The sequence below is a fragment of the Pseudopodoces humilis genome, chromosome 10, assembly GCF_049639895.1.
Source record: "Pseudopodoces humilis isolate 2021_Gansu_Grassland_sample_001 chromosome 10, ASM4963989v1, whole genome shotgun sequence".
Lineage (NCBI taxonomy): Eukaryota > Metazoa > Chordata > Aves > Passeriformes > Paridae > Pseudopodoces > Pseudopodoces humilis.
This window is the reverse complement of record NC_142209.1, coordinates 9478705-9503295: the sequence shown is the minus strand read 5'-3', so window position 1 is coordinate 9503295 and position 24591 is coordinate 9478705. Positions and strand designations below refer to the sequence as shown.

At 37.5% G+C, this 24591-nt stretch overlaps 1 protein-coding gene across 5 annotated transcripts in view; it reads left to right on the top strand.

The window, feature by feature from the left end:
• DENND1B (DENN domain containing 1B) overlaps window positions 1-24591 on the top strand; it is a 165260-nt gene that overhangs the window by 57918 nt on the left and 82751 nt on the right. For all 5 annotated transcript variants that reach the window (XM_014250801.2, XM_005521254.3, XM_014250800.2 and 2 more), the window contains exons 4-5: window positions 7827-7876; window positions 15889-16008. In XM_014250801.2, coding sequence (XP_014106276.2) covers window positions 7827-7876; window positions 15889-16008 — 170 coding nt within the window. The remainder of the gene's footprint in view (window positions 1-7826; window positions 7877-15888; window positions 16009-24591) is intronic.

Here is a 24591-nt window from a genome sequence, read left to right as displayed (position 1 = left end):
GAGAAATCCTACTTTAGGAACAGGATTTCTGCTAATTTTTCAGTGTCATGAATGCTAGGTTTATATTTATGAGTGTCTTCCCTGAGCATGGGCAGTTTCATTCTTCTGATAGAAGTGAAGGAGTTTAAAATCTTAGCTGTAGCTGCTTGTGCTGCCTGGCTTGCTGGTGAAAGCTGCCTCCCTCTTTTCTTAGCTGTTCAGAGTTGGCTTATGCTGTATCAGAGGTTGAAGCTAAGCTGATCGACTGAGTGCTGAGGTTGCTGACTGATGCTCACATGCAGCAACACCAGCCTGTAATTGTTGCAGAGTAATTGTTAGTAATAAAGCTGCCAGAGGCTTTAAGCAGGGAGCCAGAAGGTCTGGAGAGGCTCAGCCATAGGTAAAGTGAATATACATTGCATATCTTCTTGGGAAAAAGACACCCAGTTGTATGTCCACTACGCTTTATTTTTGGGGATAATCATCTGTCTGCATTGGGTAGCACTAGGGACAAGTTAACACTTTAAATTTATGCTTATTTGCTTCTTCCCTTTCCCTCTTTGGTCTTTCATCTTGAGTTGAATCATCTTCCTTCCGTTTCTCAATACACTTGATAGTATCTCAATTTAGTACTGAAAAACCATTACTGCAAGCAGTTCTTACTGAGCTGCATTATGATGAAGCTTAGAACGTAACCTCTGCTGAGTGTAAAACAAGAAATAAGTGTTTCCTTTATAAAAATATCACAAATAATTCCATTTAAAGAATTATAAACCCAGCAGGTTCCTTAGAAGCTGATTTCCTTTCTCAATTCCTTTTCTTTTGGCTGTAGATTCTTGTCGCCCAAGAAACTCAGCCCTCACATGTCATCAGTTTCAGTACCCTGTACAAGGTACTTCCCCTCCCAGCCATGGGAGCCAGCATTGTCCCACAGGGCTGCATGTTTAGGCATGGATGAGCCCAGACAAGGTTTTGGCTCTTGGACTGCCTCACCTTGTTTATCTGCATAAATCACTCTCTGCTACAGATGCTTTCTCTCAGTGTGGCACTCAAGTTGTTCCTTATTTGCATGATGCTCAATTTTCTGGCTACTTCTGAGTTTCTGAATTGCCAGTGAAATCAGGATTTCTTCATGGCCTATGCTGTGCAGTCATTTTATGAAATTACCAGTGGGAAGTTGTGATTCTGGAAGAGCATCATCTGGTGCTACAAGACAGTTTCACTGCTCAGCCTAAGCAGAGGCAGTCTGCAGAGCTTGTGCTGACCTTTCTGTGTACACCAGTACTGGGTATTTACTAGGCAGGCCAGTTGTTCACTAAAAGCTTTGTAGCCAAGGAATGGCATCCTGCTATTTACAGACACTGTTTCTGGACTTGCCTTTTAACTAACTAATGCAGTACTTAGTGAGGGGGAAAAAATATTTGGAATAGATTTGGAACAAAATATGCTTGGAATTAAAATCAATTTGAAATGTATCAAGTTGCATTTGGAGTAGAGTTTATCATGCTTGAAATCCTATAGTTTTTTTCAGTATATTTCATTTGCATGCAAATGCAGATATTCATTATCTGTAGTGTTCTTTTATAGTTCATTTTCCTTTTGTAAATAGCCTTTCTTGGTGGCTGAGAAGGAAATCTTGCAAATAGGACCCTTTTGACCAGTGTCAACTACACTCTACTCATTATATTCTTTGATAATGTTTTGCAGACATTTCTGAGACTGCAATCTTCATTTTAAAGCAATATATTGAATAGGTAGAGTTGGGTTTATGGCAAATAGGCTCAGTTTTCTCCTTTGCTATCAGAATATTCAGAGGTGGAATGAGAAAAATAACAGGTAAAATGAATAATTATGGATCAGTTTTTCAATTTGCCATGTCTTTTACAGTAATTATTTTTTCACCAGTGGAGGAAACGGCATCTGACTAGAATGTGCAGGAGATTCTCAGCACTGCTGCCAGAGTTGCATCTTAGCTGCTTTTGTAAGCAGGGGGAGATCTGAAGAGGTCTTGAGTGAAACAAATATTGTTGCCCCCTTATCTGTGCAGTATGACTTGAGGATTTTTACATGACCTTCAGACAGTTACATATTTGGATTTAGAAAATGATATCTCCTGTAATTCTAGTTGAGAGAACTTCTCTTTTGATTTACCAGATAGTGTTAGAGACATGGAAGTTATTTATTAATAAAAAGCCACTTTTTCCCTGTTGCATGGTGATAGAAAGTTGTGTGCCATATGCTGGTGCCCTTTTTTTTCCTTTTTTTTTTTTTTTCTTTTCTGCAAAATGTAATTAATTTTCTTAAAGGTAGTAAATACCACCTTAAAAGTTAAATATTGCTCACATAGTAATCTCAAGAGTGGAGATGGAAGGGCATATTTCCTGTTTTTCCTAACTCTCTGATACTGCCTAGGGAACGATGATCTCCCTGACATGAGTCAGAGAACTGAAAGAAACCTATTTTTTGCTGCATGGAATACTAATATTACATGCATGCTAGAGATGTGTGGTGAAGTAATATTTATCTTGTTTTTGTTTGCCTTGCCAGTAGTAGAGGTAGATGGTAACACTTGAATCTAAACATATTCTAAGGGGAACTTCCTTTGGGAAGAAGAGCCTTGTCAATTTTTCCGTTTTTATTATGAGTTCCAGGAAATTTGAAGGGTTTTTTTCTTTAAGCAGGAAAATTAACCTGTGCTGAACTTCGTGTTGGTTTTATTCTGCTTTTGTAACTGAGCTTGTTACTTTAATTGATTGTCTGTATGCTGCACTGGACACAACTGTCTGAAATAGGGTTCATTTTTGTTTGCTTATATGATGAGATTCAGGAGCAATTAAGCAAATAGAGACAACAAGAATTCATAATTTAGTAAAATCTCTGAATTTTAAAACTTGCTCTGTGGTTGTTAAGAAAGTCTTATTCCTCAGTCTTATAGGACAGTGAGATTAATCAGGCAGGATTGGCTTTCCTTCTTGTAAAGTGCCTTTGAAAGCTTCTGTGGTGGCATTAAAAAGTGTGCTGCCAGGAACATCAGCCTTTGTCTGCTCTACAGGGCAAGAGCATCAGGTAGCATATATCTAGTTGGAGTGTACCATACCCTGGTCCTTCACTGTCCTAGTTCTTAAGCTTTTTTAATTTCTTTTTGTGTGTATTTAACATGCTGTTGGTTCTAAGTGATGCTGCAACAATCACGTTCAGTCACGGGTACGACTGACCTTCGGGCCTCCACTGCTACCTTTATGAGAGTTACTTGTTGATGTGATTTTGGTTCTCTAAGATCTCAAGCTTATCCCATTACCTTATTGTTTAAAGTCTTCCTGTCCTGCTGCCTCATCTGTCTGTGCCCTTACCTGTGCCCTTGTTGCTGTGTAGAGCACAAAGCCACTAGACTAAGCTACTAAAAAGCTTCTTTTCCTGAAGCATATAACTGAATGATGGCCAGGTGGAGGAGACAGGAAGCAGGAACAAGAGAAATTAAATCTAACTGAAATACTGTAAGTGATCTCATCCTCCTTTGCAGGTATTCAGCTCCTCATTCATTTTAGGCAATGAATATTTCTGTGAATAAGCTTTTGAAAGATGCAAACACCTTTTAGAGAGCAAGTACTCTAAAAGGCTCTCTGCTTAAGCATTATGAGCAACCTGATTCCTCTGAATGTCAGTCATTAGGCTGTAGGGCCTTGCCAGTTGTGGTTTACATGTTAGGCAGCTAAATGAGGATCAAAAATTGTTCTCAGCAGTGGAGTGGAATTTGTTCTGTGGGTCAAAACAATCTGCACTTGTAGAAACATACAGGTAGCTCAGTTCAGTGGAAATTTAATCTTGCTTGTATCTATTAGTGACAACTTCTGCTACATGGTCCAGAATCTCCTTCCTCTTTGCGTGTTTGTCAGGGATGTATGAAGTTTTACATGGCAGCTCTATTGGGATAGAAAGAGCTGTTGAAGAAATCACCACTATCCACAAGTTAGTTTGAAAATTGTTAGCTGAAAAGAGCGGGTTTATTTTTAGGGAGCTGTTATTGCATAAATTTTCTATCTTCTGCAAATAGAAGTGTTGCAGCAGGTGGAGCTTAGAGGGCACATCTGCAGCTCTGTGTTTTGCCACCCACGTGGCACTGAGGCTTCCACGTCACACAGTTGTGTTACACCCATCCTGTGGTGTCACACTGCAAATGATATGATGTGTGCCGGACTTTTGTGGGATTGCCCCGTAGATATGACTGGCAAGCCAATTAGTAATTGTTTTAGGTATTAATTTTTATGTAAAACAATTTCAGGGAATTTTTCATAATTTGTCTTTAGACCTAGAGGAATATCTGAAATACCAAAGGCAAAACTGCTGGAAGTTAACTACTGACTGTGTTTCTTTCCAGAGTACAAAGTTATCAGGACCTTTTTTATTCACAAAGCTGGCATGTATGAATTCAGAAGCATTTTCTATCACTGTTTATGTTGCTTTATAAAATGCTGATACACAGAATTAGCTGAGTGGGTGCCAAAACAAGCAAGGAATGCTAAATAATTCTTACTTTCAGGCTTCTGTAATATCCTCCCATTGTAGAGCCAGTGAGCATGACCAGGCCAGGCTGGAGTTGGACAATGCAACTGATGAGAGAGAATAAATAAACCATTGCACCTTGTGAGCCTGTGAGAGTGTAGGGTTCTGCTGCTGTGCTGTAGGTATAAGGGAAATATTTTTGTAAATACCATTTCTGTCTTTGTTTAAGCTTTTTTCAGGGGAAGCAGCATGTCACAGTTCACATTATATAAATTTTATGATTTTCTTCTTTCTCTTTGAGTTTTTAGGAGGAACGAGATAGTTATCCTTTAACTTAGCAATTAAACACAATTTTGTATGCACCTGTAGATGTTTAAGTCAGTGTTGAAAAGTAAATACATAATCCTTTACTTGTGTGGGGTTTTATTTTTTTTCTTTTACACATTATCATCTTCCCCCTGTATACACCTGGTTTATAACACAAGGACCATTTCTGAAAGCACTAATACTGTGAGAGCTAGGGGAGGAAATAATCATGGGACATGTGAATCAAACTGTTTTGCTTTCTGAAGACCTGTACAATCTTTTGCTTTCAGAAATAAATACATAATTTTATCAAGTCATGAATATAAAAGACAACAAATAACTTTATTATTTTTCTGCGAGTGTATGTTGACTCAGGAAGAAGTCATGGCTGGTTAGGGAATCTTGAAAATGATGAGCCGTTAGGAGACATAGCTCCAATTTTATCCAATAGAGATTGCTGCAAGTCTGTATGATTTCTGTAATTGTTTGTATGTACAAATATGTACACAAATGTGAATGTCTATATAAATACCATTTGCATTTTAAATTCATCTAGGAGCATCTTGGGGGCATCTTGTTTTCTTGCATTTTAAAAATCTGAATAGCACCTATAATTAAGGGAGAAAACTGAGCCCTGGAAGCTAGGTAGGACTTCCATCTATTGATCTGTGTAAACCCGGCTTACACTGTCAGGGGAGAAGCAGTCAACTGCTGAGCTGCTTTGTCACTGACATAAGCCGAGAGAGGATTTTTGTGTGTGTGTGTGTGTGTGTCTATACTGTTTATACACCAGTCTATAGACCTGCTGGCTGGTTGAATTTTAAAGAGTGCGGAGGTTTAAAGACTTGTCCCCCGAGGGATGCTCCTGCCAGTTGGGAAGCGAGCGGAGGCTGCTCCGCAGAAGTTGTGTGCACGTGTCTGGCCTGGGGAGGGCTGGGAGGCACTGGGGTAGCCCCGGCCTGTCGCTCGGCCTGGGCAATGCTTCGAAACACACCCTCATTTTCAGGTTGTTTAGTCAAAATATTGAGCTAATACCTTCGGGTTTTTTTTTTTTTTTGTTTTTGTTTTCTTTTCCTTGCGTGATAATTTATTCTGAGATAATACAATGGGGAACATAAATTAATACATTTCCATACCCAATTCTGAGTCAGTGCTAAGCTCACCAGGCAGCAATTAAAATTCTTGTTAGTGAGGAGAAAAATCACTTCCTGTAGTGTGACAATAGGTACAGATTTAGAAAAAGAATAAAATACTATTTCTTTTGAACAGGAAAAACAAATTTTATGAGACTGAAGTGAGAGACTATTTGGAAATGCTTGGGAAATTTCTGAGTTGGAAGTTTTGATTAGCTAGTTCTGTTTGCTCTCTTTTATTAGAGTTTATTGTTGCTACTACTAGCATTGTGTGTGCTTGTTCCTGACTGCAGGAATCAAATGCTTACCTGCCCTGTTTATATTTTGCTTTTCACTCTTCTACAGTTGGCACTCAGAGCAGGCAGGATGGTGCTAGAGCAGTTCCTTTTGAAGAGTATTCTACATACTGCTGTTGTTCTTAGTGGAGTTAATAACCTGTCCCAAAACACATCTGTGGCTTCCATACACTGTGCTAACAAAGTAAAAGTTGTAAAGATTTATTGAAATCTCTTGTATGACTTGAAAATTCTAAAAACATTGACTTCCTGATTTTGTATCACATGGAGATTTACTGAGGCAGAGCCCTTAAAATGTTGCAGCTAGCATACACATCTTGTGGTCACAGGCTTTCTTCTGAACTGTTCCTCTCTTGCTGATTAATTTGTGTGGGCTCTCAATATTTTACACTATCCACTGAGACCAGTGAATGTTTGAAGTAAATAGTCACTGTAGTGTGTAGGAATTTAAATACACAATTTCCCCTAAAGGGAGTTGATAGTCCAACATGCAGTAAACAGGGCGTTCAGGCTACACAGTGCTAACACTTTAAATCAGCTTCTTAGACCCTCATGTGCAGCCCTGGAAATTTGTAATCAATGTGCTCATTTCTGAAAGCAAACCTTGTGGGCCAGCTTGTGTATACAGAAATACAGGTCTGTGGGGCTGTTCCAAAAACAAATTCTGCAGCTTTGACCAACTGCATTGATGTCAATTGTCTTTTCTTGCTGAAGCATTTCACAGGAGGTTTGTTTTCCCAGTTGGGAACAAGGAAATAAAACCTATTTTCTAGGATCTTGTAAAGCCATTGTTTAATATTTGCTGCTGAATGATCTGGTAATTCACTTTTTTTTTAAAGAAAAATGTTGACTAGTTTGAGAGCAATTTTATATTTTCATTAACACATTTTATTTGCCACTAAACAGCTTCTTAAATAAAATTCTGCACGAAAGAGAGGCGTTATCCTTTCATACTGTGGTATGAATGTAGATCTGGTGGATTTTGCCCGCCCCCCTCCCCCACCCCCCCTTTATTAATAGCAAAGCTTGCTTGTGAAGCCCAGAGGGTTAATCATATAAATTTCTGCTTTGGACCAGTAGACGATTTCCATCATTTTCAGCATTTGACTGTAGAACATGTATAGAGTTGTTATACCTCTCTGTAATTCATTCTGCTGCCAACTTCATTCCCTTTTCTCTGCCTGAATTTTAATTGAAACAACATTTGTATTTTTGAGCCAGGATCTGTCAGAAGTCCCTGTGGCTAGTCTGTGGTACAAGTAGCAGCAGACGTGGCTTACCCATATGGTGTGGTGCTTCTTGTAAAATCCATATGGCCTTGTTGAAGGGAATCCCAGCGGGGATGTGAAGGGTGTTAATACCCTTCAGGCCAGGCCTTTCCCTCCTGGGGCTTCTGTGGCATTGTCTTTGCAATCTGCCAAAGCACAAACCTAATTCCTTTTTAATAATCAATTATTTCAGTCCAGGAACGTGTGCTGTATTTTTTGTAATCATATATTCCATGAACTTATTATTTGTTACGAGTATTTTTGGCCATTTTTTTAAAAAAGCAAACCTTTCAAAAGCCTTTTCAAAAAACCATTAATTTAATTTCTTTTGCTTGTGTTTTCAGGAAGTGCTGAACAGCGTTCCAAAGTTCTGCTTTCCTTTTGACATTGAAAGGTATGTGCTACAGTTATCATTTATTTTAAAATATCACATAGAAAACTATTTTTAGCATAATTACAAGCAAGGATTTAAAGAAAAGGCAAATGTAATGTACTCCCTAAACTTGCACCTGCAGATAAGAAAACTTGCCCTTTGTTCAAGTAAGTATGAAGTCACTAGTAGGAAACTATCACAGCAAAATGTAATCCTAGAATTTTAGGAATATCTCTATCCAGAGATATATTTCAGCTCCTAGTTTTGTCCATTGTAATTGTGAACACCATCTGTGTTAGTATAAGGATATAACACAGTTTCCTTCAAGCAGCAAGCTTCATTAAAAATGTTACGGTGTACTAGGATGTAAAAACTCACCAAGCAGTACAGAAAACGTGTTGTTTGGGTTCAAAGAAATTAGGACTTTAATTACATGGAAGTAGCTGAATATGCAATTGATTTTTCTCAGAGAAGAATCAAGACTGTTATTTATAATTAATTAGCCCTTACCTTTCTGATATCAGTTATAGTCTGGCTTCCATCTAATGCTTCCAGTCATTTAAACTGTTGATATAAAATGTTTTTATTAATGACAGTATTTATTTGGGCTTGTCAAAATGATTAATGGTAATTTATTTCATAGATTGAACTCATTCGGTTTGGAAAGCCCGTATTGTCCAAATTGGCTAAGATTGAATTAAAAGCTTGATTTGCATAATTGATGAAAGATACACCCAGGTAATGTGCAGGCTGAGCCAATTTCAAAGCAGCATGTGCATCAGTTGTAGATGGTGAGTTGGAGATGAGAAGCATCTATCAGATGCAAGAATCTGCTGTCAGTAGAGGAAAAGCTGGTGTGTCTAGAGAGGAAAGAAGAGAATCTTTGCAGCAAAACACACTGGCAAAATAAAGACACAACTTTATAAACACAACTTCCGTGAACTAAACTAGGCTTATTTAGTCTTTTATAGCTGAATTTAATTAAATTGCTTGGGTTTTGAACTGGTTAAGCTCACTATCCTTTAAGCTGTTTTAATGACTTAACTAATATGGTTCTCAGTGTTGGCTTTAAAGCATTAAAGTCTTTAATGTGCTTAAGATATGTACAGAAATCTGTTTAAAATCAGTAATGAAGAAGAATAATGGAAACAAAATTTGAGGATAACAGAAATAGGTGAGGTTCTGTTGCTGCCATCCAGTGGTAAGAAGATAATCAGTGGCAGCAAATAATTATTTTCAAATAAGTTGTCTTACCTTAACTATGGTTCTCTTGAACCATTTAGAAGGCACTTAGCTACTTGTATGAAGAGGATGAACTTAATAAGCTGTGAGAATACTTGAATTTATAGCATAGCTAAGTATGTATTTTAGCTGATTATCTGAAGGGGTAAGAAACAAAGAAAAAAGAGACAAAAAGGAAAAAGTTAAAGGAAGTTTGTTGTTTGTTGGCACCACACCTGCCCTTTCCCCAGAGATCTGCTTTTTGACTGTTGGCCTCATGCTTTATTGTATAGCAGTGTTCTCAAAGATACAAAATTTCTACAAATTTCATAAAATTTGTCAGCTGGATAGGAGTGGAGGGTCCTGGAAGCTGGGATTCTGCTGAGAGGAATGAAGCTGATCAGTCTGGCCTGCAGACTGCTCGGGCAGTGCCGTGATGTCTTTAGAACGGGCTCTGCACTCATAGCTGCCTGCAGAGCTGGGAGCCTGGTTCTGGGGCATTTGAGGAAGAACCAAAGGTAATGTGGGATCATGGGAGTGTAGCAGCACGGACTAGGAGGGGCAGATCTATTGTGGAGCAAAGGACAGATATGCTGGAAGGTCATTCAGGGAAGTGGGGACTGTTACTGACAAGTTATTTGTATGAACAACTTACTGGCTGCGTGATGTATTTGCCATTTTCTGCTCAGCTCAAGTGTTTTCTATAGTGTGGACACATTTACCAATTGTTTTAAACAAAACCAGCAGTTGTATTCTGATTTCTCAGTTGAATTATTTTTATTTTGAAATTTGAAGTGATAAAGAAAAGGATTGAGAAAAATACTGCTGAAGTTCCATTTTATAGGGCTTTTTTCCCACTGGACATTTAAGATGTTCCAAATATTTTAGTGTTTTTCTAGCCATAAATGTGCTTTCCCTTATCTGATGATTACATATATATTTATAGTTTTTCCTTTTGTATATAGGATCATGATGGATGGTACTCCTAGTACTCCCGAGTATTTTACAGTCAGTTTCAATGGCAATTTCTATACAGAAACATTTGAACTGATACAGAAAATACCTATTTCATTCATTGAGCATATTGTACTGCAGAGAGCAAAGCTTCTCAACCTGTAATATATGTATATTTATATACATATATATAGCATATATATATGTATTTATTTATGTATATAAAATACTTCAAACATTGTCTGAGTGTGTTAAGAGCTAGAAATTACTAGTGTAAAAGTAGTAACTTCCACTGATTCTGCTGACCAAGATACTTAAAACAAAAAATACGATTCTATTCTATATATTACTTCTGGGTTTCTAATCCACAGCAGAGTTATAGATAATGGAATGTTAATTCTGTTATCTAGCTAAATAAAACCAAATAAAGTAGGAAATCTGTGTTCTTCAAATTATGGAGAAAGTTAAAGCACCAGTACTAACATCATTGTCACCCATTTTCTTTCTAGTCACTTATATTAATTACTTAAGGAACTGAAAAGAAATGAGCACATATATTTGATTTTCTTTTATCCACTATCCTGCAATGATCATAGAGATCTAGATTTAGTTCTCACTATTCAATGCTGTTTGCTCACCAGCCATACTTTATGCAGATGCTACAAATAACTTTACACTACTCACTCTAATTATCAAAGGTACATACTGTGAATGGTAATTAAAAATATAGAGGTAACTCCCATTAAATTGAAACTGAAAGTCAAGCCAAAAGAGGCACAAAGGTGTAAAAAAAATTCTTTGACCGTGACTTAAACTTTGAGTTGTATATATACTTTTTTATTGAAAACAAACACATAATTTCATTACTTCTAGTTATGGTGTACATATTATTTGAAAAGGAATAAGAAATGAACCGCATCACAGAAGTTCTTGAGCTCTGAGAACCTGTGTCTCTTTTTATGAATAAATTATATTTAATAATGGCACAACTTTATAACATTCTTAGAGTTTGCATGCATGTATTTACAAAGAAAGACCCTTTTCTTTGGTATTCAGTTTCTTTCCATATGGTCTAGGAGGATTTTACATTTGATGACAGAGATTTTAATTTCCATTTAATGTTTGCTAAAGTAATATTAATGCTTCAGGCAACACCATTTTGTTCTCTCTTGTTGCTTGAATCCTTGGTGCAAATCCTGCATGGTTTGCTTCACTTTTCTTTCTCCAGCAGTCTTTTTTATTTTCCCTCTCAACCCAGAACTCAGGTATAACTTTGCAGAATTTGTACTTCAGTCTCCACATCCATCAGTTATGTAGCTGGGTGATGACTAGTGAGGGCGCAACTTCTCTTGTTCCTTTTGGAACTATTTCAGGTTCAGTCTGAAGTTGTGCTACGTCACTGCTTGACCCCTCATTTTTATCTGTGCTTTGAGTCTCTGCCATTTCTCTCCACCATAAGTACTTCTCTTACACCTTTCATTCCTCAGTCTTTTCCCTTTCAGGATGCATTCCTCCTGCTGAATGTGAAGCACACAACCCTCTTTTAGATATGCTTTTTGGAACTACCTATAGGATCAACATGGAGACAGTGATGTGTACCTCACTAATTCCCCCTGGTGCTCACCCAGTCACTGGGAAGTATAGGATTTTGGGGAATAATCAATGGTGCTACTGCTGTAGAGGATTTCTCCTCAGCAGCAGAATGTCACTCGAGTATGGGAATTACCATGCTGGTTATTTAACTCATAATCTTTTAGGGTGAGTGAGTAATGATAGCAGGAATGACATCACTGTCATTGTCCTGTTCCTGGCTAATGGTGTTTCTATTGATATGTGTGGTAAAAGTCTGTGGGGAAACACAGTTATGATCAAGCAAAGTGCAAAACAATGCTTTGAAATCATCGGATTTTCAGATCTTGTGAAAAGGTGGTTTTAAGATACACAAAAATTTTGCCATTAGAGTAAATAGTTGAGAGTGAAAAGTAAATAATCAAGAAAGTACTTCAAGCTTATGGGTGAAGATAAATAAGCTGTAGCATTTCTTGTACCCCTCAGACACTGCAGTCAGTTTGCAAGGGGGGTTTCAAACTCAGAAATGTAGCAGCAGTTGCACACAGCTGAGTTCTTTGCATCTTGTGTCTCATTGTGGCACATGTTTGTGTAATAGTGAATGTGTGAGACAAGTGTAAGGACAGGCTGCAGTGTGTGCTGTGAAGAGTGTAGCTAATGATTTCAAACAGGGGTTGTTTGGTTTCCATGTGTATGCAGAGGTGCGCTTGTCTGAGGGGGAACTTGGGAATGACAAGGGAGCTGCCCCGTGCTCCCATAGACCCTTGGCCAAGTGTGATGGTCAGGGCCCTGAGAGCTTTTAGACAGGCTTCTTTTGCAACTTAAATACTCCCAGTGAGACTCTTTACTCGGTAGTTGTGGTTTCTTTTAATGTTTCTGGGTTTTTTTGAAAACATAGTCCCATTAATAAGCTAACAGTGCTTTTTATTTGTGAGAATTTTCTTACCTGGTGGTGGCATTTTCATATCTTCCCCAGTTTTTCTCCTGTTCCTTTTTTTCTTCCAGAATTGTAAAGGATTGGGTTTTTTGGGAGGCAGAGCTCAAATCAGATAGCTTGGTGGAACAGAGGAGCTTTCCACACAGGGACCCTGAGCTGTGGACTTGTGGATCCTGGAGTGGGCCTGGAAAGTGAAAGAAATAGTCCCTGAAGCTTAGATTAGGGGATAGCAATTAGTTGAAGAGGATGCCCAACCTACTGTTAACTGTCTCCACAGTCTCTCCATCAGCTTGTACCGCTACCTGTTTTTCGAATTCCTGCTTGAAACAGTCTCTATTTTGTTCTTTGATTTAGGGGAAATTAGGGTGACTAATTGATGGGTTTGGTTTTCCCTATCAGTTTGGGGGTTGTAATACATGTGAAACTTTCAGGTTTAAGTAGCAGCCACCAAAGCTTCAGACAGAACTGTGTATATTACTTACACTGGTCAAGGACATGTATGTGATATTTTATAAGTAACAATGACATAGTGACTGGCTTTTAAAAGAAAATAGAAATCTCTATTCCAACATATGAGGTCGTAAATTTTTTGAAACTCTTCAAAAATTTCTAAAATTTGAAGAAAAAAAAATTTCAAACATCTACTCTATCCTAAACAAAATAATTTGGAAGAAGAACAGTTTATATGGAGAGCAAAGGATAAATTTAGTGATTAGATATGCTGTTTTTTGTTTGAAGGAGAGATTCAATTCCTGTATTAATCAACTCTCAAGGCTCCCTTAAAGTGAGGCCTGAGCAATGGCTGTAGTGTAAACAAAAATCTTTAAAATTACTCTTTACGTACTCCATTGGTACTAAGTCTTTTCTGTGTTGTGTAGGTACATAGAAGATTTAAAAACCTATATTTAATTCTATAGTGAACTGTAGAAAGAGCCCATTGTAGTCTGCAGGGTTAATAAGTATTTACACACATTCTTCATTACTAGTGATTTATTGTTGTTGAACTAGCATTAGAAGTAAGCACACAGGGCAAAGTTGAAAGTAAGTCAAAAGCAAGGTAGAGGAATGAGTGAGGAGAATGTCAGCACTGGTTAGCAACGATTTGTGCCTGCTCTCCCCTTGCAAGTGAGCAGATCATGCTCTCTTCAAACAGCTGACTAGACCAGCATTCTGCAGAAAGGCTTTGCAGTTGGACTACTTTATCTTGTGCTCCAGTAAATAGTCTGGATAACATTTTGTTGAGGGAATTCTGATATAATATTCTGGTAATAATTTCATTTTATCTGTGTTGATTTTCATGCTAAGAAAAACTTGAAAGGAATCAATTCTGTGGTCCAGGTAGCAGGGTCAGGAGCTGCCGCCTGTTTCTGGAGGGGAGACTTGATTTCTAAACAACCTGAATGTGTTGCAGTGAAACAGGGAGGGACAAATCCCAAGTCACTTGGCCAGTGTTTGTCTGCATGATGGAACATGCTATATATGTGTTAAAACTGTAATGCTAGCACTTGTGGAATATTTTATGTGTCTGATTTATACATTGTGTTCATCTATTGATTGAAATTCCCAATTATCATTGTTTTTCATGGTAAGTCTTACATATAGTCAGTTTTAATTCTGCTGAAGAGGAGTAGAAAAACAGGAATCCTTGCTGCCCCCACATCTCAAATTATAACCCAGAATTAATTCAGTATTTTAAACTGAACAGAAAATGTAGTCCAGATGGATGGTTGGTCACTGGCTTCTGTTAGTGGTTCTCTTGAAACAAATGGGACAAAATGCAAACTTTTGGGTTCTTGTGGAAATTGAGTTGTAGCCTTGGAACGTTTCTCATATTAAAAATCTGTGACTTGCTGCTTACATCTCTTTCTATACTGTGTGGGAAGCAGTTTTCAAGCCGGGCCACTCTTACACTGACTGTGAAAACATGGAGTTGCCTCTGTTAAAGAAGCAAAGGAAAGATTGTGACTGGGAGGTGGTGAGATGGCATCGGAAATCCTTCCCACTGAACTCATAACTTGACTGGGCTATTTTTAATAGAAAATACCAGAATTTAAATCTCATTTTTAAAGTGGCCCTGTGTACAGATATTTTGCCTGACATAGATGTACTCAGTTCATTAAAAACAATTTGGGTTAATAAGGTTGTGCGCAGAGCCTCCAACCTGACCCTGGCAGGGTGTTTCATGGTGTAAGGAGAAGCCAGGCCTGGCTGCTGGAAGCTCCAAGCCTCAGAGTGGGACGTGGCAGAGCAGAGAGAGGGTGGTAACAGAGGCAGCTGAGGTTACTGCTCACAGCATTTCCAGTGCTCCGACTGAGCAGCTGCTGCTGGGTTTCTGCGGGAGCCCCCAGCCCCAGGGTGTGCAGGGGTGCTGAAACCACACCCCACATTTCATGGCAGTCTACTCTGTGCAGGAAAGAGCAAAGTGCAGAGATGTGGCAGAGAAAACTGCAAGGTTGGCAGGGGAGCAGTAAGGCCTGGTTATTGATGGCTCTCTGGTGTGAGGTGCAGTGTACAGCATCCCAGCTACCCAGAACCTGAGCAAGGAGGGACTGAGAACAAGCCATTGAGTATTTACAGTGTTTAAAGACAGCATTAGATTGTTCCAGGTTGTTGAAGGCAGTTGAGGAAAGTGCTTGTTTTAATGGTTTAATTACCTAATGCAAAAAAGTCCATCATTTATGGGTGATTATATTGGACTAAGTCTATCTTCTAATGTATGCTCAGCACAAGCTTTTGGTTCATCCTAGTCATTTTATGTTCGTGTGGGTCTAAAGCAATTTGAAAAGAGTGGGAGACTCTACAGGCTGGGTAGTGGTACCACTTAGCTGATCTTTAAACCTTTGTCACGCATGTGTTAAAAACAGTATAAAATCCCTGTGTTCTTGCTTCTCTTTCCCTTTGATCAGCTGCTACTTTTTTTTCACTAGGAGGTAGATTTGATTTCCTATAATTAATTTTGTTGGAGATTTAAAAAATCCCAAACAAACCAGCAAAACCCAACAAAAACCACAACAACTGCCCCTGCCCCATATTACAAGGGATAAATTAAAAAAGAATTTGTGCTCTCTCACTGGTAGACTGACGTCTGTAATGATTTTCAGCTTCTCTGGGAATTAATTTTCAGTGTGATCATCTAAGATTGAACCAGAAATGGCAGGTGTTAGTCATTACTTGCAGGTCCTTAGGTATTCTGCTGTAGAAAATTGTGTAAGAATTGGAAAAGAACAGCAGACAATAGAATTGTGTTGAGGATTATAGTGAGGATTGAGCATGAAAATACTTGAGACCAATGACTTAAATGCTCATCTTTCATGTGATTTAATGGTTTTATGCTCTGTATCTGGTTTTTCAGGGTGTCCCAAAACCAAGTAGGACAGCATTTCACCTTTGTGCTCACTGACATTGAAAGTAAGCAAAGGTTTGGATTCTGCCGTTTGACATCAGGAGGCAAGGTCTGCCTCTGTATTCTAAGGTAAGGTGGTAAATAAAAATTGAATTAATGAGTGAATATAACAAATACAAGAAAAAAATATCTTTTACAAATTCTCTGCTAATGTGTTTAACTTTGCTATCAGGGTATTGCTTTTCTACGGCAGTGCTACCATTGCTTTCACATAAAAGGTGGCCCCAAGCCCCATATGATGGTATTCTTCTGTGAAGCTAAATAATTTTATTTAAATAATATGAAATCTCTGCTTAAAAGGCAGAGAACAATATATTCCAGCCTTAGAAGCTTGGACTGTTATGTGGATATTTTTACTTTCTAATCAGATCTTTGACAAGCACTCTGTCAGTTCAACAATAAAGTGCATTATTCTGTATTCCTGTCCTTGGAAAGGAGATTTTTGGGTGTCTCGTCCAAGTTCTTTTCCCAGACTATATCTAGTATAAGAAATATGAGATCCAGAGGATTCACAAGGTAAGAGCACACTGTTTTGTTGCAGAAGAGACACTGATGTTGGGGAGAGTGACCCCAAAGAAATACTATGTTTCTCCCTTTGCTTTTTCTTTATTCTCTCTTAATTGTTTTGGCAACAGAAACCCCCAATTATTTAGTTGTCCTAAAACCATTTTAATTAAATTAAAGGCAGAGTGATCTCATTAAAAGACAAATTTGCAACTTCAGTTAAGAGCCTAGCAGCCTTCAAGCCCCTTAGAGGAAATGAAAATACCAAGCTCAGCAGCAAATAGGAAGAACAAAATTGAATTTAAATTGCTTTTAAAGTGAGAATCTCCAAATGCAAGAGAGGAGGGGCCAAATGCATTGGCAGCAAAGGGGAAGGAGAGAATTTTTGAGAGTAGGATAGGAATAATATGGAGAAAAGCAGTTTTTCAGGTGTTTGGACAACATGGAAATCATGTAGTCATGGAGAGTGTCATTAGGATAGACCATGTGAGTTCGGGAGAAAAACCTAACATCAGCTTGTAAAAGGATTATCAGTAAATGAACACTGAGGGGAAAAAAAGATCAGCCAATGTAGAGACTTGTAGAGTACTTAAAGTTATTGGAAACAGTACATCAAGATTTTAATGAACTTTTAAACAGATGCCAAACTAATGTTGAGAGCCAGTACACTGGATGTTTCTTGGCAAGTAATTTAAAAAGAAATGTTTGCTCTAAATATTGCAAAGAAAAAAAATACTACCATATAATGGAAGTAGTAGTAGGGAAATATTTTATTCTGGAAATTAATTTACTTTCTGGGATCTTTGAAATATGTCGTTAGTAATACTTCAGAAGGATATAAGTCTTAGGCTTTTGGAATGTGTAACATTTAACCCTTTTCTCAGTGATACATTTTTTTTAATATAACTTGTTAAAACTCAGAGTGAGAATGTACGTGTATGCTTTAGCTCTTTTCTCTGAGTTAATATTCTTTTCTCATTAAGCTAGAAACAAAATGTTTTGCATTGTTTGTGCGGCTGTAACAACATTTAAATCAGTTATGCATGCTCAAGTACATTTAAGTACTGTATGGAGTGCTGCAAAGCAAAGGATGTAAATTCTCAGCTGGTGTAAACTGGGTGTTTCTTTTAACATTTCCCCATGGACGTGCATCAGCTAAAGATTAGTCAATGGTCTATTACTTGGTAGAAATGAGTAGGAAAATGAAAGGTGGCAAGCTATAATTTTTCACTGAACCATATCCAAAGCATTGCCTTTATTGCTTTTATTGTGACAATTTCAAATTTACAGTGCACAGCTGAATGCGTAACAGGACTAGCTTCATTGCATTGTACTTGTAGCTGGGTAGTCTGCTTATCTCCAGAATGTGTGTGTGCATTGTGCGGTGTTTAGCTCAGATGGAAAGAATGCATCAATATTTCAATCTTATGTGTTCTAGTAGCCAGTCTGATTTTTGCTCTGAATTCCAGGATTCATTAGAAGTGACCAAGTGAAAGAGAACTCACTGTGTAGAGTGATCACTAAGCAGATTTTTTTCTCACTTTATGTGTCTCTTTCTCTGCATTTTATCTGTCTCTCTTTTGCTTGTGCTTATTGTTCTTAAATTAACCAAAATTTAAAAAAATCCAAACAAATGAATGCTGTCTTTATATATAAAGAGTGTGTGTACACATGTTCAACGTTGCTTTTGTCCATATATCAAAATGACATAAAATGATATTTGCTGTGTGTATACACATGATGGCTGATGTATGGGCAATTCAGACTACTTGTTCTTCAGGGGTGTGTGCACAATAGCCATGGACTTTTATATAAACACACAGGTGCAAGTGTACAAAAATGCCATGTCAAACTGCCTGTCCATGTCCACATGGATGTATCCCTTCGGACAAGAGGATTATAATAAGATTCCTGACTCAGGCTTTTACAAAGACAGTTAAAGATAGTAAAATACAGAAAATCTAGTTGAATTGTCATAAATAACTGAAATGTAACTAAAAATCTCTAAAGATGAGCAGGAACAAGCCAGTCAAAGTGATTGAAAGGAAATACTGTAGTCATTTGGGTAGGCTGATGAATGGGGAGCAGGGCACAGCTTTTCACTTGTGCATATCTTTTGTGGATAGTACCAAGCCATGTGTTAACTTATGCCAGGGCTTCTAAAGAGATAGAATTTCAACTGCTGAATGAGATTCTTAACTGAAAGCTGAAATAAAGGCTGCTCGTCCTCAGGTTTAACACCAGCAACTCAAAGCTGCATGTAAGATTAAAGTCTTGTGATTTATGGGACTTCGCTCTGTAATTCATTCTCCATCTGAAACACTAAAGGAAATTATCTCTGAATTTGCAGCCACATGGTCCTGCTTTAAAATGGATAGTTTGAAACAGAAAATATATTTGTACATACAAAATTCCTCTATAAGTTTTATAGATTTCTTTTTTCCATTTTATATACACAAGTATATGAATTGTGTAAATTATTCCAAATCAGAATGTATTGTTCAAATACTCTCTATATAAAGTTTATAAAGTGAAATGAAAATTTCTCAAGGTAGCTTTCTCAGGCTTTTTTATTTGAAGAACTTAGTTGTGGTATTGTCTAGAATGAATGTGTAGAGCTTGACTGCAGTTGCCAAATTCGAAGTGCTAAACCATAGTAAGATGAGAAGATAACTCTTGGATTATTCTCCAGAAATGCTGTGTGTTTCATTTACAAGTTCTATTTAATTTAGCTCTTTTCATTAAGCTGCATGGCTGCTTTGTGAAGCTCTCAGTGTGGATCCTGCTTTGTCACCTCCTCCCTCTCCACAAAGTGTTGAGCTAACTCAACCCTGTAAGACAAGAGATAGACAATAGGCATATTGTAAAATACCTTGTTGAGTTCATTTCCTATGCTGGATTTTTTTCTCCAAGTTTTACTTTTCCTATTTTTAGGTAATAGTTTTGCTAGTTGAGGTTTGAAGTGGCACAGTAGAAACTTAAATGTCTGCTTTTGAATAATAGTAGACTTAATTCTTCTGGGTTATGTTTTTAAGTGTCACTGCTTCTTGCAGTGGAAATAATACCTCCTGGGTTTACATTGAATTGATTTTGAATTACCTGAACGGTTTTAGTGCAAAGTACAAATAATTTGAAACTCTTGATGGACTCTGAGGTTGACCTAAGATATGCAGAGGAACACAAAATGCATCATTAAAATGCTCAGTCTTAGATTTCATTAATTTTATGACTGTAAAATTGTCACCTACATTTCCAAATGAAATGCTCTAATAAGGAAGACAGGTTTATGAGGTAAGGCTTTGTAGTTCTTCAGTTTAGACCACGCTTGAAACTTTTTCACTTTTCCTTTAGGCAAATCCCTTAGAAGCAGAATGTTTCAATTTTACACATTTTGTGTCAATTTTCCAGACAGAAAAGTAGCCCCTAGACATTAGGCATTTAGCTACGGAAAGGCAGTTTCCTTAGTTTTATTTGATTACTAGAAGTTAGATTCCTGCTGATAGTTCAGGACTGTTAGTGGTTACCTGACTATTTGACAGAAAACATTTCCTCTCTTTTGTTTAACCTTTGACTCATGAATGTAAAAGTTTTATCAGAGCTGCAGTAGAAGCACCAGTGAGGTGGAAGTTTACTTATGGCAACAAGGGTTGTGCATGACTTTGAATAAAAGTCTGAGCTCCTGCCTTATGGCTCATTTGGATTAAGAGAAAATGCTAAGTATGTTTTTAATTAACCATGAAGGGTCTTGGTCTCTTGCTTTTGTGACAGACAGGGGCTGTACTTTTAAATAAAGACTCCTGTATTCTCCATCAGGAAATATTCATCTATTAATATTGCTGATGTTTTTTTGTTTCTCATGATCATGGAAGAAATATTTAGAGAAATTGTTTTATATTTTTGGATGTTTTCCTATGCTTGTCTTACATGTTTGTTTTTCAATCAGTTATTGATTGTAGCTTGAGGAATGCAAGGACAATGGCTACAATTAATGAAAAATAAATAGGAAACCAGTAATAGTTTTATAGTTTAAGAACTGAAATTAATTTAGGCTTCCAAATACATTCAAATTGAACAATAAAGCCCTAATGTTCCTCTACTTTCTCTACTGTGAAGAGCTTTCATTGGTAACCTTTAGACATTTTCATAAGACAGCTAATTAATTATGAAATGTACTGACTGCTCCTAAATAATTTTATGAATACAGGTATGGTGGTGAGGTTTTTCTGGTCATGGACTTTAATTTTGATTTTATCTGTTGTTAAGGTACATATTAGTGTGTACATAACATATTAAGGTACACATTAGTGCGTATGGTACATATTAATGTACATATTAGTATGCCAGTTCTGAGTTAGGAGGAATAATATATTACAAGTCTCCTCTGTCAAATTCAGCCACTTAAAAACTGTATGTTTCAGATAATGCATTTCTGTACTGACTTGGAAAAAATAATATTTACACAGCTAATAGATGCTGATGGACATTTGTGTGCTGGATGAATTTTCTGTACATAGACTAGTTCTACTGTGCTAGGAAAAATTAAATAATTTTGCAAGCTTTATTAACAGGAAAAGCTAAGAAGATCCTTTGACCCATAATGCTTCTGGATTTTAGCTGTCATACAAACAAATGCCAAACTAGCCAACAAGGCCAAGTGCCAAGTACTGTCCTTGCATCACAACAGCCCCATACAGCATTCCAGGCTGGGGCAGAGCGGCTGGAAAGCTGCCTGATGGAAAAGGACTTGGGAGCAACTGAACAAGAAGCAGCTGTGAACAGGTAGCCAAGGAGGCCAAGGGCATGCTAGCCTGCATCAGGAATAGTGTGGCTAGCAGGAGCAGGGCACGGATTGTCCTCCTGTGCTGGGCACTGGTGAGGCAGCACCTTGAACTCTGTGTTTGCTTTGGGCCACTGACTCCAGGAAGGACATTGAGATGCTGGAGAAGGTCCAGAGAAAGATAATGAAGCTGATGAAGCGTCTGGAGCACAGGCCTGATCAGGAGCAGCTGAGAGAGCTTGGGGGTGTTTTCCTGGAGGAAAGGGGGCTCAGGAGTGACCTTCCAGCTCTTTACAACCACTTGAAAAGAAGGTGTAGCAAGTGGGTGTTGGGCTCTCTCCTGGGTAATAAATCATGGGACAAGAGGAAATGGCCTCAAGTTGCACCACTGGAGGTTTAGATTGGGTATTAGGAAAAGTTTCTTCATGGAAAGGGTTGTTGAGCGTTGGAACAGGTTTCCTGGGGAGGTGGTGGATTCACCATCCCTGGAGAGATTTAAAAGACAGGTAGATGTGGTGTCTGGGGCATGGTTTGGTGGTAGGTTTGGCAATGCTGAGTTGATGGTTGGACTCAATGGTCTTACAGGTCTTTTCCAAACTACAGGATCTGATGAGTCCATATACAATTCTTTGTCCAGTATGATATACAGATAAAGATGTAAAACCTATCTCAGTGTTTAACTATGAATAAGTCTGTTTACTAGAGTAGTCCAAATCAATTAATAGTATTATTATCAAACATGCTTCCAAAATTAGCCTATGATAAAAGAGGACAAAAGTGTTGCTTGACAGCCTTAAAGATTTAAAAAATGGCAAAGAGCCTGTACTTGGTCTTTGAGTTGAGAATCTAAAAAACCACCTGATGGTGTCTTCATTATGAAAGAGAACAACTGTGTTTACTTTTGAATGCAGAGATGCCTTGTATATGCACACATGCAAATGCACTCTTTATTGTTTATGAAAAAAAACAGGTATAATGTTTTTTTATTATGCTGAATTAATTACAATTAGCAAATACATAACAGAAATATATAAAGGGAACTTCTTTTTCTTTCTAGTAGATCTTTGTAATATTTTGTTGAAGAACATTATAATTAGAAATATTGTCAAAAGCTTTTGCAATTAAGCTGTACTATTGAAGAACAGAAGATTATGTAGAAAAGAAGTAGAGGACAAGTTCTGGCAGCCTTTGGTTTCATGCCATATAATGTAATAGAGTGCTTTTTTTGATCTCCTTAATTTTTCAGGTTTAAGAGGTGCATTGAAATTACATTAACCTTGTGTCTGTGATTATAAGGCTTAAAGCAATTTTTTTACCATTCTTTCGGCTCATAAAGGAAACTGACTTTCATAAACTATGGTCAAGTAGGATGTTTTTCTTAGTGGTTTTGTTACACAAAGACATGTAAGTGTATCATCAATATGATTTTGCTAAGGGAAGAAATTTCCATGCAAGTATTCTTTGGTCAACTTGCCTTGCCATACGAAAAATCTCCCTTGGCTTTCTGTTAAGGTTCATTAATTTCAAATAATTAATTTGACCTTTCTAAATACTTAAAAATTGCATTCACTTTTTCTTTTCTCAGTTATAGGGGAGCTGAGATCATGCATATAGGAAAGAAGCATGGTTAATACTTTATTGAAGTAGGGGAATTTATTTTTATAGAATGCTGTTCATAAATATTATCAAAAACAGATGATCAAATGAGATTTTTGAGTATTCTACAGCAAAATGTGCTGGGGTCATATGTAGTGTTAACACAGAGGCAAGATACTGGAAAGCCTTTAGGTAGTCTTACCCATTTGTGTGTGCAGTGTTACAAAAATACTTTGAGATTTATACCTACCTTGTACCTTGACTTTGACAAAATGCTAGGACAGTGTTCCAACCCCTGCTGTAATTCTAGGTTGTGAAGCTGTTCCACAGCTCTGATATTTGCAGAAACTCTGAACACTGCAGCAAACAATTTGTTTGCCTCTCTGTGCTGTGTTTCAGTGATGTGTAAAACCAGGTTAGCATGATTTGAGAAGATAATAGAACAGGAGTCCTAGGTGAAAGAATGCTCAAAGATCAGATGTTTTAGGTGCTGATATGGTGGGTGTTTTATGAGGGCATGGAATGTTCACACCTGTAAGCAGTGAGTGGCCTTGCAAACCTGCACTAAAGTAAATTTTATGATTATATTAAGAATATATTGGGAAACAAATGTAATAATGTCACACCTAACCGCTGTCAGCAATACCAAACATTAGAAATGTCTGTGAACATTAAGAGTTTACAGTAAGACTTTACAGTATTGTTTAGCACAATGTTTTTTGTTTAGCATGGCTAGCACAATGTATGGTAAAGTGTGATAAAGACATTAATATGATGGATTTAAAGGATATCATTAAAGCATTGCCTTTATCTCTGGCTTGGCAAGAGTAAATTCATGATGGATATTTATGGTGTTTTTTTGTTTTGTTACTTAATTTGGTTTTGCTTTTTTTAGGAGCCAATAGTTAAGCATTTATAAAGACAGCAAAGATTACTAGTAAATGCATTAACTATAACAGTGTTTGGATTTCTGCTCTGCTTTTGCTTTACCTTAAGAATCAGGATCTATTTCTAAAGCCTTGCCAGCTGCACACTGATAACAGAGGTGTTACAAAGACGGCATAGCCCTTCAGTGGACTCACTGACTAAGCAGTACTTGGCTTCTCTACCAGCCACGGTTTCCCCCTGACAGCTTTTTTTTTTCCTATCAGGGAAAACATTTCGGTTCTGCATACTGGGTTTTTGCAGTTGCAGTTAGCATACTTCCTGGAATATATAAATTTGAAATTTAAGGTCTGTCTGCAGCATGCACTAAAGCCTTTAAGAAATGCGTGTCTGTGGATTTGCATTGTGTTGAAAAATGATGTCTGTAGTAATATTATATATGGGTATGAAATGTTCTGAAAACCTTTCAGGCACTGTTTCCTTTCCAGCTCCCTCTTCTAATCTCAAACAACTAATAATAACTATAATATTCAGTAATGTTTGTGATAAAATTCTAACAGACATGAGAAAGTATGTCACTTGTAAATAAGGCATAATTTATATTGTTATTATTTAGTTTATCCGACTTAATATCTTAAATGGTGATGGTGGAAAGTTCTGTAGCATGTGGTCGCTGATGATATCACTGTTAAAGGTAACTTCTTTAGATGGAATACTGGAACTGATACCACTGTGTTTGAGTTTCTTATACTCTTCAGTTATGTCTTATGTGTCTTAGATTCTGTTTAACTTGGTGAGAGTATTGTTGTGAGGTGCCTCAGGGAGGCAAAGATTCCGTTTCAGATAAGCAATTGTAAAAGTGAGAGGCATGGCTGTAAGCCATGTGTGTG